The 14,220-nt window shown below is 73.6% G+C and overlaps 1 protein-coding gene across 2 annotated transcripts; it reads left to right on the top strand.

The window, feature by feature from the left end:
• Positions 1 to 479: 479 nt before the first annotated feature.
• On the top strand, positions 480 to 12,976 carry CEP131 (centrosomal protein 131). Of its 2 annotated transcripts, XM_045837540.1 has the most exons (26): positions 480 to 675; positions 2,602 to 2,803; positions 3,409 to 3,518; positions 3,961 to 4,075; positions 4,351 to 4,478; positions 4,898 to 5,008; positions 5,447 to 5,605; positions 5,833 to 5,953; positions 6,331 to 6,447; positions 6,551 to 6,692; positions 6,809 to 6,909; positions 7,251 to 7,433; positions 7,743 to 7,919; positions 8,029 to 8,139; positions 8,240 to 8,365; positions 8,936 to 9,052; positions 9,199 to 9,301; positions 9,833 to 10,034; positions 10,233 to 10,340; positions 10,424 to 10,541; positions 10,785 to 10,859; positions 11,511 to 11,653; positions 11,763 to 11,940; positions 12,027 to 12,190; positions 12,689 to 12,749; positions 12,823 to 12,976. In XM_045837540.1, exons 2-26 carry the CDS (start codon positions 2,618 to 2,620, stop codon positions 12,895 to 12,897), a joined length of 3,231 nt encoding a protein of 1,076 aa, XP_045693496.1. In that variant the 5' UTR covers positions 480 to 675; positions 2,602 to 2,617; the 3' UTR covers positions 12,898 to 12,976. The 2 variants fall into 2 exon arrangements, with proteins under 2 accessions (XP_045693496.1, XP_045693497.1); XM_045837541.1 differs by lacking the exon at positions 6,331 to 6,447.
• The last annotated feature ends 1,244 nt before the right edge of the window (positions 12,977 to 14,220 follow it).

Genomic DNA, 14,220 nt, shown 5'->3' with positions numbered 1-14,220 from the left:
CCTAACACACTAATGAAGAAAAACGCGCAGAAAAAGCCGAAGAGACAAAATTTCACATTTACTTATGAAAAAAGTCTCGGCACACTAGAAATATAGACATTTCCGGGTTTGCGTGGGAGTCAGGGTTGCCTGGAAGCCCGTGGACGACGCGGTAGCCCGGGATGCCTGGGGAAGGGGGCGGGAACCGCGCAGCCTCCGCGTCCCCACGCCCCGCCCCTCTCCCCCACGTCCCCCTCGGACTCCGCCCACATCGGTGAGGCCCCGCCCCCTCCAGCCACGTCCAATCCGTAGTCCGCCGCCGCGGCGGCCCTGGGTCTGCGCGGCTCCTCCCACGCTTGAACTTCCCGAAAGACAGCCGAACGGCCCAATGAGCTCCCGCGACGGACCGAGCGGCCAGCTGGAGGGCCAATCCTGAAGCGGCGCGGGCAGGAAAGGCGGGTCTCCGTGACGGACAGGGGAGGACGTGCCAGGCGGGTTGCTGTTGGTTGCTAGCTACCTCCGCGCACCCGGCCGCTCGGCGGCGTCATCGTCACCTGGGCCTCGGAGCCGGCGCCGGGGCTGCGGGCGCGAGGCGATCACCCGAAGCCTGGGCCTCGCGCGCCGCTGCTCGGCGGACCCCGCTCACCCCTGGCCCCTGGCCGCGCAGGGCCCGCGCCCCCAGCCCGGCTCGCGCAGGTGAGGGGCACGTGCAGGCGAAGAGGCCCCAGCGTTGGGGGAGCGGCTTTTGCCCGCGCCCGGCTCCTCTCTCGGCCTCCCCCGGAGGGCGAGGCGGGCCCGGTGCGCGGCCGCAGGTCCTTCCCCGTGAGCCAAGCCCCGGGGAGGTGTGGAGCGGCCCTGGGGCGGCCCGTCCCGGTGGCCCTCGAAAGCAGGACCTTCGCATGCAGGGCGGTCTGGCCCGCGCGTTTCCAGGGAGAGGCTGTGTTTGCTGCCCTGAGCCCCGCACGCGCGGCTGCGTGGCTGAGACCGGGCCGCGGGGTCCGGGAAGGAATGATGAGTTTCCTCCCACGGCCGGACACGGTCGGCCCGCGCCTGGGGAATGGCAGGGACAGTCGGCACCCAACTCTGGGCCACGGGACGTGCACTGTCCGTGGTGAGGACGGGCGTGCGCGCGCCGGCCCTCCAGGGTGCCGGCGGTCCGGAGGACTGCGCCCTGTCCCCCGTGGTCGTTCCTCGCGCGGTGCGGCTCGTCCACTCCGTTGCTGAGCGCCTCCCGTGGGCCGGGCGCTGGGCCATATGGTCCAGTCCTCGTCGGGCTTCCGCTCTTGCGAGGGGGCTCAGACTCAGACAGTGCACAGACCAACCCGTGGGGCCCCGTGGCCGGGTGGGCGGGTGAAAAGCAAAGCAGGACGAGGGAATGCAGAGTGATGGGGACCAGGACCGCCTGCCGGCTCTCTGAGCAAAGGCAGCCCCCCCGGGGGAAGGGGCTCCAGGCAGAGGGGCCCGCAGGGGCAAAGCTCGCCCTGGACGCAGGCTGGCCGAGGCCCCTGGCCCCACGCAGAAAGAAAGCTGGCCTGGCTGAAGCTGAGGGAGGGGGCCACTGAGAGAGCAGAGCAGGGTCAGACCAGAGGGCGTCTGGGCTCCGCGCTCTGTGCCTGGGGACCCGTGGGCGGCTTTTCAGCGAAGCGGTGAGACCTTGGATCTGAGACCCCGTGCAGAAGGTCAGCTCTGGCCACCACGGGGGGAGAGGCCGCCGCTGCAGTTGTCCAGGGTGGCTGATGGGAACTTAGGCTGGGCTTGTGGCAGGAGAGGACGGTTGGACAGGGACAGAGCAGCGCCTGGGGGCAGGGGGCAGGTGTGCAGGTGAGCAGGAAGGTGTCAGGGTGTGGCTGGCCTGGGCCAGTTACAGAAGGCGGGGGGGCCGCTGGAGGGGGAGGCCGGGGGTCTGCTGTGGCCTATTGGGTCTGAGGGGCCGGGCGGGGGTGGCAGCCTGAGTCCGGAGTTAGGGGACAGAGGGGCGGATGGGCTGTCAGCCTCTGTGTGACAGCAGGAGGCCAGAGGGCACTCACCGGGTGAGAGGGTGGACGGAGGCGGAGAGGCCAGCCAGGGAGACCCCGGTGTGTGGCGTGCTGGGAGGGGGGGAGGGGACCTGGAATGGAGGGCGGGTGCCAGACCCCAGAAGTTCATGGTGTGCGGTGGATTCTGGGGAAATGCAGGGGGTCCCGTGGCCGGACAAGTTCGGGGACCTGGGTTGGGCAGCGTTAGTGCAGGTCCTGGTTAGACCGTCACGCCGCGTGCCAGCCTCCGGCCACCTCGCCTGACCGCGGTGATGGTCCGGTAGGTGGCGCTTCCTCTGTCCACCCTGCAAACGGGAGCGCGAGGCTCAGGCAGAGGGCGGGTCTCAGGGTCTAAGTGGAGGGTCGGCCCATGCCCAGCACCGCCAGCCTGCGGCCCGACCACTGGCAGGCCAGACCCCTCCAGGGAGAGGCCGTCTAGTCCCAGGAGTCCTGCCCTGACGGCAGCCTTGTTTTGGGGGGCGACCCCAGGCTTCTCAGGGTGCCTGGTGGCAGGTAGGCCAGGCTCCCTGAGACCTGGCGGGGTGGTGGGTGGGGGACCCGGGCCGGCAGAGGGCCTCACCCACCGCACCGCCTCTTGCCTGCTCAGGGCTCTCGCGTCCACCATGAAAGGGCCCCGGGCCCCCTGCGGCGCCCCCGGCCCCCACGAGGGCAGCCTGGAAGGCCTGGATCTCAGTCTGACGGGGCTCCCCCCACCCGTGTCCCGGCGCCCCAGCAGTGCATCCGCTGCCAAGCCCCTCGTCCGCTCCGTCTCTGTGGCCGTGGGCGGTGAGCTGAGGAGGAAGGCGCTGGTGAGTGCTGGGGCCGGCGGCGTGCAGGGGTCTCCGGGTCTCCCGCCTCCTGGGGAGTGGCTGTTAGGGGGGCCCCGGGACTGCGGGGTACGCTCCACACCTCAGTGGTCTCCTTGCATCCATTCCGGGGCCATCGGGGGGGCAGGGAGGACCAGGGAGCTAACCCCCAGAAGGCGAGGCCGGAGTCAGCTGGCCCGAGGCAGGACCTAGGCGCTGCCCGCCCAGCTCTCTCTGTCCCTCTCCTGCTCCGTCGACACTGGGGTCTGTTTGCATTCCCCAGAAATGGGGTTGGCCCCTGGGGAAGGGGGCGGGCCCACGGGTCGGGGGGGGCGGCCGTGAAGACGCACGGATTTGGCTGCGGCCCTGGGGTCAGGCGTCCTCTCTCGGACCTGCTGCCAGCCAGGGTGAGGGGCACCCATTCTGTCCAAGACAGGAGGCCGCCGGAGGCCTCGCCCGGGGTCTCGGGCACGCCTGCCACCCCCCTTCCCCGCACGCCCGCCTCCTCTCTCCAGATCTGTCCTGCGCGGGGGGCCCCCCCAGCACTGAAGGGGCGGGCAGGCGCCCAGAGCCTCTCCCGCGCGCCAGCAGTCTCCTCCTTTCCGCAGGACGCCGCGGGGCCCGAGGGCCCCCGGGCCATCAACAACCTTCGCCGGTCCAGCAGCACCACGCAGGTCCACCGGCCGCAGGCCAGGCAGGCCTGGGCTGAGCCCTCCAGGTGACCCCACGGCTCCTGCCCCGCCCGCGTCAGCCCCCCTTCCGCCCCTGCCAGTGCGGGGCCTGGGGTCGGCCTCCCTGGGGCCAGCGCCGGGCGGGGCGGGCGGGGCGAGCCTGGACCCCCTGTGTCCGCTGTGTCTGCATGGGGAGTGCATGCGGACCTGGGGGCCCACGTCCCCCGCCTGCCCCTCCTCCGCCCTCGCTGTGCTGTTCCTGGGGCGTCGTCGGGGTGGCCCCGGGGGGGGGGCTCCCTCCTCCAGGGACGGTCGGCGGGTGGATCAGGACCGGGACACATTACTTGGAGCCCCGGGCTCGGGGACAGAGTGCCGGCCGGGGGCGCTGGCCCTCCCGCCCTGTCGTAAGCTGTCCCCGCCTGCACGCCTGGGAGCTGCCTCGGCCCAGGCGGGTGACGGCCTGTCCCCGCCTACTGCCCCCCCCCCCAGGCCGGCAGAGCCCCCCGACTCCCCGACGCTGGCGGAGGGCGGCCCCGGCGGGAGGAAGAGGCCGGCCAGCCCGAGCGGAGCTCCCGGCGAGAAGGGGGCCGCAGGGAGCGTCCCGGTGAGAGCGGGCTGGGTCCGGTCCGGCCGTCCCTTCGGGAGGGGCACCGGGCCTTCCCTGTCTCGCTGTCCCTGCAGGACGGGTCGGCGGGGGCGGGGGTCGTGCCAGCCTTGGCCACAGCATCCCAACGGGGGGGGGCAGGAACGTCCCCCCGCCTGCTGACCATCCCGTCGGCCCTTTGTGGGTGAGGCCGTGGGGGCGGGGGGCAGGCAGGGGCTCGGGTCGGCGAGCGTGCGTAGGTCACCGGCTCAGGCGGCGTCTGTGTCCACGGGCAGGACGAGCAGCCCAGGGCCCTCACCTCGCCGCCCGAGGCCCGGGGTCCCAGCGCCCCGGTCGCGCCGGCGGGCCCACGGAGAAGAGTGCTCGCCCCGCCCCTCGCGCCACGCTTCACCGCCAACAACAGGTGCTCCTCGGGGTTGCGGGGGCGGGGCGGGGCGGGGCCACCCACGGGGGCAGCCGCTGTGACTTGAGTGCATGAATGGGTCCAGCGAGTGAGTGAGTGCGTGCCCTGTCTCGAGCGAGGGCCCCAGAAGGCGCTGCCCGGGGGCACCCCGAACCCGGGGGTCCGCCCTGGCTGGGGGAACCCGACAGGCCTGCTGCTGGGGGCTTCGCGCCCGCGGGGGTCGGGCGCAGGCGGGACCCGTGCAGGCGACCCCGTCGGGCTCCCTGGGGGCGCTCTGCTGAGGCTCAGCCCGCACGTCTCGGGGGGGGCCCTCTGTGGGGTGCAGGGGGGGCTGCCGAGCGTGACTCGGGAACCTGTCACCCGCCTCCCAGGGCCTGAGGCCACCCCACCCCCACCCCCACCCCCCGTCTCTCCGGCAGGAGCAACAAGGCCGCCGTGGGCAACTGTGTCACCACCATGGTGCACAACTGCTACGCCCCTGCGGACACCTCGCCCCCCAAGAGCTCCAACCACACGGCCCCCTCCCTCAAGTAAGGGCCCGCCCCAGCGGCCTGGGTGTGCGTGGGGGTGCCGGCCCAGGCCTGGGACCCCAGGGCTGCCCCCGCCACCCTCGTGGCACCGGCAGGGGGACGCGGACTGGGCCTGGGGGGTCCGGCCTTGGGGTCCTGCTGAGGAGGCCACTGTCTCCCTGAGTCTCAGTGGACCTTGGCCGAGCGTGGGTGCTCAGTCCGGGGTGGCCCCGGGGTTTCCTGACACCCCGCCAGCTCTGGGGTCCGGCGACTCCTGAGACCTTCTTGCTTTTTAAATGAGAAGTGCGGGTGCCACCAGGCGAGCGCGTGGGGGACACACCGGCCAGTGGGAGTGGGGTGCAGGCCCAAGGCGGCCACCGTGCCCGTGGACAGCGTGTCCCCGGGGCGTGCGGGGGCCGGGCTGGGTGCTGTGAGCCTGTCTGTCTCTGCCGCCCTCAGCAACCTCATCAAGGCGGCCACCGACGAGGGCGGGAGTGGCGGCTCTGCGAAGCCGCAGAAGAACTTGACCGGCAGCAAGCCCCCCATGGCCCAGGTCAACACGGGGGCCCCCGAGAGCCTGCGCGGACGGAGGGAAGTGACGGAGGAGGAGGCGGAGAGGTGAGTGGGGGCAGGAGACCAGCAGGGAGCGTGAGGCCCCGGTGACGGGAACCCCCACTGAACGGCCGTTAACGAGACGAGGTTGGGGAGACCCCACGTGTGGTCTGAGTCTGTTCACCCCAAGCGTCTGGAAAGGGCAGGCCCGGGGCCAGGGCGGAGCCGTGGTGCCCAGGCCGGCCGCGGGAGGCGGGCTTGGCTGGCGCATGCACTGAGGGCCCCCCCGACAGGTTCATCCACCAGGTGAGCCAGGCTGCCGTCACCATCCAGCGCTGGTACCGGCGGCGCCAGGCACAGCGGCGCGGAGCCCGAGCTTCCGGCCGGGAGCCCCTGCCGGCGCCCAAGGGAGAGGTGGGTGTGGGGGGGGCGGGCCGCACCCCGGGGGACTCATGGCTGCGCGGGGCGGGGTTTCTGGGACCATGGGAAGGAAGCCAGAACAGCCCGAGGTCCGCGCCCCGTCGGGGGCCTGCCCTCCTCCCTGCCCTGAGCCGCTCGCACGGGCAGTGGGGCCCAGGCGCCGGGAAGTAGTGGCTGGTCCGCCCTGGCTGAGGGGTCAGTAGTTGGGGTTCTGGGTTGGGGATCCCTGTTCCACGGTGCAGAGCCGTCTCCGTGCCTGAAGGACCGGTCCGGAGGGGGCTTGCTCTGTGGGGCGGTGAGTGGCGGGCGGGTGGGGGGCCGTGGGGGGGCCGTGGAAGCCCACATCCACATCCGCGGCCCCGCCTTCCCAGGGACAGCGGCGGCGGCTGGGGGAGGGGGACCTGCTGCACCTGCACCTGCAGAAGGAGGCGGCCCGGAGGAAGGCCGGGGAGGAGAAGGCACGCCAGGCCAGGCGGGCCGCCATCCAGGTGCCGGGGGGCACGGGCCTCGTGGGAGCCCCGTGCCGGGTGTGCCTGAGGGTGCGCCCCGGAGAGTCCCATGGGTGCGGCTGCTCACGGGGCGCCCCCGCAGGAGCTGCAGCAGAAGCGGGCCCAGAGATCGGGTGAGGCCGAGCCTGGGCTGCCGAAGGGGACCTGGCAGACGGGGGAGCCCCGGCCGAGGCCGGGAGACGGCGCTCGCGACAGCCCTCGGGCCCCCAGGGCCGATGACGCCGGTGAGCCGAGGCAGCGGGGGCGCGCGGAGCAGCGGCGGCGGCCAGGCTCCCTGGGCCCTGCTGCCCAGGCCTGGCTCTCCCGGGGGGCCGACACTGCGTCCTGTCCTGTCCTGCAGGGACCAGCCGCTGTGCCTCAGGCCCAGGGGACCCCTGCCGGCCCGTCCCCGCCACCGCCACCCCCCCAGGGTCCCGGCAGTTCCCAGAGGAGGAGCCGCAGGTTCGGTCACAGCGCTCCCCGCCCCGTCCCTGTCCCTGCCCCTGCCCCTGCCCCTCCGCGGCGGCGGGCCCCCACAGCAGGAGAGGCTGCCCAGGCGGGACTCGCCGCCCCACCGCAGGGACGGGGGCCTGCTGGGCCGTCACAGGTGCCCTGGGGGGCCGTGCCCGCGCCTCCAGAGACAGCCGGGAGTCCAGGGGTTAGGTGGCGGCAAGGACACCAGGATGAGGTGGCCCAGCCCCGACACGTCCCCTCGGTCTGGGCACGCCCGGTCCATGGGGCTGTGTGGGTGCCCGGCCTCGCCCCCACGGTCCTCGCCAGCTTCTCCCATCCGTCTGCTGCAGGACGCCAGCTCCCGGGACGGGGCTGGCAGAGCCCTGGAGCCCGTGAGCCCGGCCGGGGGCAGGGCCGGGTGCAGGTCGGCCCTGGATGAGCTGCTGGACACCCTGAAGCTGCTGGAGGCAGAGCCGGAGCCGCTGCCCCGCCCCCGGGCCTACCGCAAGGACCGATACGCCTGGACCGACGAGGTGGCTGCAGGGCCCTCCCCTCACCCAGCCCCAAGCCCTGGTGTCGGCCCCGAGGGCTCCTTCTTTCTTCCCTGGGGACCCCAAAGAGGACCAGCTGGGGCCCTGTGGATCCCTGGCCACCCAGTGGCTTGCGAAGGTGGAGGACCCTCAGAGCTGGGGTGGCCCCGTCCCTGCCCTGCGAGGGTCTGAGTAGCCCAGACGGGGCCCAGCTGCCCTGCCCCGCCCTGCCCCAGCCTGGCCTGCCCAGGTCCCGAGGAGCTGCTGGAGGGCCACTCCAGGGGACGCGCCGCCTGACGTCCGCCCCCGCAGGAGGACGGCGCCAGCTCCCTGACGGCCGACAACCTGGAGAAGTTCGGGAAGCTCGGTGCGTGTGCCGGGCCCCCCGAGGACGGGACGCTGCTCTCGGAGGCCAAGCTGCAGAGCATCCTGAGCTTCCTGGACGCGATGGAGCAGTCGGGGCACGACCGGACGGCCGCAGCCCTGCAGGTGTGGGGGCGGGGCCCGGGAGGGGCGGGGAGGGGCAGGGCGGCAGGCCTGCCTTCCCCAGGGACGGGCCTGCCTGACCCGGCCTGTGTCCTGGGGGCTCGCGCTGCAGGAGGGGCCGGGGCCCCTGGAGTCGGCGTCCGCGGCGAGCGCGTCCGTGACGCGGCTGAGGCTGGAGGTGGAGGAGAAGAAGCGGGCCGTGGCGCTGCTGCAGCGGGCACTGGTGAGGCCGCCGCCCCGTCCCGCCCGCCCCCCCCAGCGTGCTCTGCCAGCCCCGCCCCCTGAGCGGTCCTTCTCCCCTGGGCCCCTCCCCGCGCCCGCAGGCGCAGCAGCGGGACCTCACGGCCCGGAGGGTGGAGGAGACGGAGAAGGAGCTGGGCCGGCAGCTGCGGCAGCAGCGGGAGCACTACGAGGCCGCCATCCAGCGGCACCTGAGCTTCATCGACCAGGTGACGCCGCTGGGGGGCGGGGCGCCGGGGCGGGGTGTCCAGGCCCCCAGGCTCGGGGAGAGGAGGCGGGGCCTCTGCAGTGCAGCTGGGGCTCCGCGAGGCTCCGAGGCCGGCCTGGCCGGGCGTGTCCTCCCCTCTCCGAAACGGGCAGCATCTTCCCGTGGGGCCGTGGTGTCCGCCGCGCACAGGCCGGTCCAGGCTCCCAGCCCCATTCGGTGGACCCCCACAGCCGGGTCCCTCAGGAAGGGGGGCCCAGAGGGGGGGACCCTCTGCCTGGCAGTCGTAGTCCCTGGGGGGCCACGGCAGGCCCTCCTCCGCAGGCTGGGTGACCGGGACAGCGGGGTGACCCCTTTCCCAGGGCGAACCTGACGTGGACACAGTGCGAAGGGCTCGGAGCCAGGGCCACCGTCCCCAGACGTCCTCCTCCGGGCTCTGCCGGCACCAGCGGGCAGCCCTCCCGGCCCCAGTCAGGGTGGCGGACCCCCGGGCGGGGGGAGGTTCGGGTGTCGGGCACCACGCAGGGTGCGCCCTCACCTCAGCGCAGCCGCTCACCTCGCGCCCTGACCGCAGCTGATCGAAGACAAGAGGAACCTGGGGGACAAGTGTGAGGCCGTGGTGGCCGAGCTGAAGCAGGGGGACCAGCGGCGCAAGGACAGGGAGGCCCAGCTGCGGGAGCAGCACGAGCTGGTGAGCCCTCTCCAGCCACGCCCCCCCCCCCCCCGGGCTCCTGCCAGGACCGCCCGAGGGCCCCGGGAGCCCTCACGGGAGACCCCGCAGGCGGCGGGCGGGCGGGCACGCTTCCTGACGCCCGCCCGGCGCCCACCCGCCCGCAGGAGATGAAGCAGCTCCGGGAGCTGATGAGCGCGGCCGAGAGGGCGCGCAGGGAGAAGTGGGTGAGCGAGAAGACCCGCAGGATCAAGGAGATCACCGTCCGAGGTGGGCGGCCCCGCGGGCGCGCCTGCAGGCAGACCGGCCTCCACCCCGAGGCAGGGGCGGGGTCTCGGAGTGAGGACGGGTGTCCCAGCCCCATGGCTGGCGGGGAGGCGAGGCCGGCCTCGGGCGGTTCAGGCCCCCCCACTTCCTCCCTCCCCGGGTCCCGGCTCCTCTGCCTTCCAGGGCAACAAGCTGGGTGGGCACTCAGGGTGGGGGTCCCAGGTTTCCTGCCACCTGTCGTGTGGCTCCTACCCCAGGATGCTCTCTCCCTGGGGACCCCCTCCTCCCAGGAGTCTGGGGGGACCTGGGCTGCCAGGGGGACACCCCGCCGTCCAGAGGGACCCGGTGGGGGAGCTGTCACAGCACCTCCAGCGACGGGGGGGGGACCAGCTGGAGCCCCTCGGGGTCCCCTGGCGGGACTGCAGCCCTGTCGCCCCCGTGAGGGAGCGGTGGGGGCCCCCACACCCTGCTGCGTGGGGGGCAGAGGGCGGGGCTGCTGCAGCGCCGCGTCCCCACCCCCACCCCCACCCCCAGGCCTGGAGCCCGAGATCCAGAAGCTGATCGCCAAGCACAAGCAGGAGGTGAAGCGGCTGCGGGGCCTGCACGCGGCCGAGCTGCAGCAGGCGGACGAGCGGGCCGCCCAGCGCTACGGGCGCCAGGCGGAGGCGCTGCGGGAGCAGCTGGAGCAGGAGAAGGAGGCGCTGGCCCAGCAGGAGCGCGAGCGCGCCCAGCGGCGGTAGGTGTCCTGGCGGCCGGGGTCCTGGCGGCCTCCCGGGACGCAGCCGCCGGGGTCCGAGCAGAGCAGAGAGGGGCCCCGGACCCCGGAGTGGCGCCGGGGCCCCTGGCGAGGGCTCAGGGTCAGGATGCAAGTGCGGGGGCTGAGCAGGGCGGCTCGCGGCCCCGGCCACGCCCCCAGCAGGCCCCTCCCCCGCAGCTTCGAGCAGCAGCTGGAGCAGGAGCAGCGGGACCTGCAGCAGCTGCGCAGGCGGCTCTACGGCGAGGTGGCCGAGGAGAAGGAGCGGCTGGGCCAGCAGGCAGCCAGGTGCGGGGGCGGGGCTGCCTGCCGCCCACCTCAGCCTGACCCCTGATCCCTGGCCCCTGGCCCTGACCTCCGGGCGCCCGCAGGCAGCGGGCTGACCTAGAGGAGCTGCGGCAGCAGCTGGAGGAGAGCAGCGCCGCCCGGGGCCGCGCCCTGAGGGCCGAGTTCGAGAAGGGCCGGGAGGAGCTGGAGCACAGGCACCAGGTTTGCTCCCCGGTGCCCGACCCGTCCCTGGGGGCCCGGTGAATGGGGGCCCGTTCTGGGGGCGCAGGGGAGGCTGTGGGGGGCACCGCCAGGGCCAGCCCCCCGGGGCAGCGGACGGGAGCACTGCAAGCCCAGGTTCGTGGCGGGGGGTGGGGTGCCACTCCCTGCAGACCCTCCATCTGCTCAGCCCCAGAGCCTGGGGGTGGCCGCCAGGCAGGCTGCCCTCACCACCCGCCGCCCCAGGTGGAGCTGCAGGCTCTGAAGGACCAGCTGGAGGTGGAGCGGCAGATGCGGCAGGCCAGCTGCGCCCGGAAGGAGGTGGGCATGGCAGGTGGGGGGACGGCCCCCCCTCTGCTGCCGGGGTCTCCCCGTGGGTGTGGCTCGAGGTCCTGGGTCTGGCCCCTCGGGCTGGGGGTTCATTGTGAGCTCCAGCCAGCGCTGCCCGGCCTCTCCCCTCGGGGCCCCAGGGGGTACCAGGGGCCTGCGTCAGGGCCCAGGTGACCACAGAGGACAGCACCCCCGACCCTCCCTCCGCCTGGACACCTGCCCCCAAGGCCACCACACCCAGTCAGCTGAGGGACATGCTCCTGGCCCTTTGGCCTGGTGACGGACTCAGCGACAGTGGACCCACCATGGGTCCTGCTCCCACCGCAGTGAATGCAGGGGTCACTGAGTTGGGCCGGCGGGGTCAGAGGGCGTGTCCGACTTGCTGGGAGTTTCTGGAGGCCCAGTGCCCACCCTGCTCTGAGAGGCTGCCCGCTGAGGCTCCCACAGGGGCGAGGGGCACCCAGAGGGGCACTCCTCAGCACCAGGACGGGGCCTCTGGGGCCCAAGTAACAGGACGTGGTCCCCTCCCTGGAGCACCGACGGGGCCTGGGGCCAGCTGAGGCCCCTCCGTCCCCATGCACGTCCCCCGGTGGAGTCCCACCGCTCAGCCACGCCCCCGGCGCTGCGGGCGCCGCCCCCCAGGAGGCCTGGCTGCTGGAGCGGGAGCGCGAGCTGAAGGAGGAGATCCGGAGGGACCGGGACAAGGACATCGAGCTGGTGGTGCGCCGGCTGGAGGCCGACATGACGCTGGCCAGGGAGGAGAGCGAGAGGGCCGCCGAGGGCCGGTGAGGCCCGGCCCCGTGGGGGGGAGCCGGGACCGTACGCCCGGCCCGTGGGCCCGGGGCCGCGGGGCCGCCCTGACCCCCCGCCTGTCCCCCGCCTGTCCCTCACCAGCATCCAGCGCCTTCGCGACAAGTACGAGGCGGAGCTCGCGGAGCTGGGGCAGGCGGAGCGGCAGCTGCAGGGCCAGTGCGCGGAGCTGAAGGGGCGGCTGGCGGAGGCCGAGGGCGAAGCCGCGCGCCTGCAGGGCCTGGTGCGGCAGAAGGACAAGGCCCTGGCCGCGGCCAAGGCGGTGAGCCGGCGGGAGCGGGCGGCTGGTCGGGGGGCCCCCCACCTCTGCCTGCCGCAGGCTCACGCCGTCCGTCGGTGCCGGCCCAGGTGAACGAGCAGCTGACCGGCGAGAGGAGCGGCCTGGCCCAGGTGCTCCGCCAGGAGTTCGCCGACCGGCTGGCCGCCTCCGAGGAGGAGAACCGGCGGGTCCGGGCCGAGCTGGAGCAGCTGAGGCAGGAGAAGCAGGCGGAGCTGGAGAACGTGCACGGAAGGTGGGTGCTGGGGGCGCTTCCCCAGGAGTGCGGGGGGGCGCTGCCTCGGCCAATGGGGGGCTCTGGCTCCTCCAGCCCTCCCTTCTCCCGGCAAATGCAGAGCTGGCCATCCTGGGGAGCGGGGGGACCGGGCCAGGCAGGCACCCTGAGTGGGTCTCCAGACGGACAGTCCCCGGTACCCATGGTCCGCGGCCCGGGTGAGGCAGGTGCTGTGCAGACAAGGGGGTCTCCCCCACACCCACGGGGCCTCACAGCCCTCCCTGAGCCTCCTGTCTGCCCCTGGCAGCTGCCTGGGGAGAGGGTGTGGGGTGGGGGCTTCTTGCCCTTCCCGGGGCTCCTGCCACCAGCCCCTACGGGCAGCCCAGTGCACTCGGTCAGCAGGCCGGGGTGGGCAGCTCAGCTGTCCCTCTGGCATTGGGACGGAGGCGCCCCCACCAGCCACCCTGCTGCACCTGGGGCTGCAGGCCCCCCAGACCACCCCCCGCCCCGTGTACGCAGGGTGAAGGCAGCCCTGGCCAGGAAGGAGGAGGCCGTGAGCAGCCTTCGGAAACAGCACGAGGTGGGTCCCGCAGGGGTGGGCGGTGGGCGCGGGGCAGGGGCAGCTCGGGCTGACCGCGGTGGGCGTGTTGCAGGCCGCAGTGAGGCGGGCGGACCACCTGGAGGAGCTGCTGCAGCAGCACAGGCGGCCCCTGCGGAGCACCAAGTGACCCCGCCGCCCCTGGCGTCCTGCTCCCCTGCTTGTGGGGGCACCACGCCTGCTCGTGGAAATAAAGCGCTATTTCTTCACACCGTGTGTCCCCTGCCTGTCTCTCCTGGGGCCCGGGAAGGGTGGGACGCTGCCTGAGGGCCCCTCTGCAGAGCAGCCGGGCAGGGGCATCCGGGGCTCAGCTCTGCTCCAGCCTGCCCCCTGCACCACCGTGTGGCCTGGCCGGCCCTGCCACCCCCGGCTCAAACCCTCTGCTCCAGCTCGAACCTGGCTGAGCTCCCCGCCCAACGCTTGCACCCCTCACCCACCTCCAGCTCTGGGGAGGAGTTCCCAGCCCCCTCCCACCTCTGCCAGGTGGCCTGGCCCACCTCCCGCCGTGACCCAGGGGGCCCTGGCAGTGTGAGACAGGCGGGGGGTGGAGTGGGAGAAGCTCTCTTTCTCCTGGGGGCCCCGCTGCCCCCGCGCCCCACTGGGCTGTCTGCGGGCGCTGCTGCCTGGCCGAGGGTTCAGGGCCCCGACCCTGGGAGACCGGACTGGCCAGGAAGTCCCTCCTGCTCCCACGCTGGGGGCACCCACTGCCCGAGGGGTTGCCACAGGGCTGCCCCTCACGCTCTGATGGCCCTGTTGGGTGTGGGCTCTTGCTGCTGTGAGTCCCAGCCAAAGTCATGCCCAGTCCCTACTGCCACCAGGACGTGGACCGTTCCCCCACCCCCTGATGGGTCCGGGCCTTGTCCTCCTGTCCCGGCAGAGGCCCGACGGGCGGGAGGGCTGGGCGGTGGGGCTCTGGGAGGACCGGGGCTCAGCCTCTGCACAGCCTGGGCGCCTGGGAGCCCCAGAGAGAGGTCTGGGTGGGGGCTGCTGGTGCCTGGGCGGTGCTTGGACCCCTACTTGGGGGCTGAACAGGGCGGGGGCATGAGTGTGGGTGGGGCAGAGGCCTGGGGGGGCAGAAGGAGGGACAGAGGCGTCTGCACAGGGAGAGCTTAGGGAGAAGGGGAGGCGAGAACCGGCTCAGTGCACGGCCCGAGGAGCCTGCGGGGTCCCCCAGGCCACACCCCGGAGCTGTAGCTGCCCCTGCACCGTGCCCACAGCTGCTGTGGGGACTCGGACTGCCCCGGGGAACCAGTCTGGCTTGGACCCCGAGCCCCCCGGGGCCAGAGAAGGGGGTCCTGAGGGTCTGGGCCCAGAGAACACTGGGCGGGGAGGGTGGGTCCAGGAGGGGCCAGGGCTGGTGGTGAGACCCCCCCGCACGGGAGCCGACGGTGGTGGGGGACAAGGGGAGGGCAGAGGGGCAAGGGCTGGACACGCTCACCCCCGCCCCCCATCT

Source organism: Phyllostomus hastatus, unplaced genomic scaffold (assembly GCF_019186645.2).
Source record: "Phyllostomus hastatus isolate PE091 unplaced genomic scaffold, TTU_PhHast_1.1 phas_contig_210, whole genome shotgun sequence".
Classification (NCBI taxonomy): domain Eukaryota; kingdom Metazoa; phylum Chordata; class Mammalia; order Chiroptera; family Phyllostomidae; genus Phyllostomus; species Phyllostomus hastatus.
This window is presented reverse-complemented; position numbering and strand designations above follow the sequence as displayed.

What these genes read in the sequence shown, in the direction of transcription:
- CEP131 (XM_045837540.1), top strand. Translation starts at nt 2,618, where the DNA reads ATGAAAGGGCCCCGGGCCCCCTGCGGCGCCCCCGGCCCCCACGAGGGC. An exon ending in ACGGAGGAGGAGGCGGAGAG is followed by an intron (nt 5,606 to 5,832) that starts GTGAGTGGGGGC and finishes CCCCCCCGACAG; the next exon opens with GTTCATCCACCAGGTGAGCC. An exon ending in CGCTGCTGCAGCGGGCACTG is followed by an intron (nt 8,140 to 8,239) that starts GTGAGGCCGCCG and finishes CCGCGCCCGCAG; the next exon opens with GCGCAGCAGCGGGACCTCAC.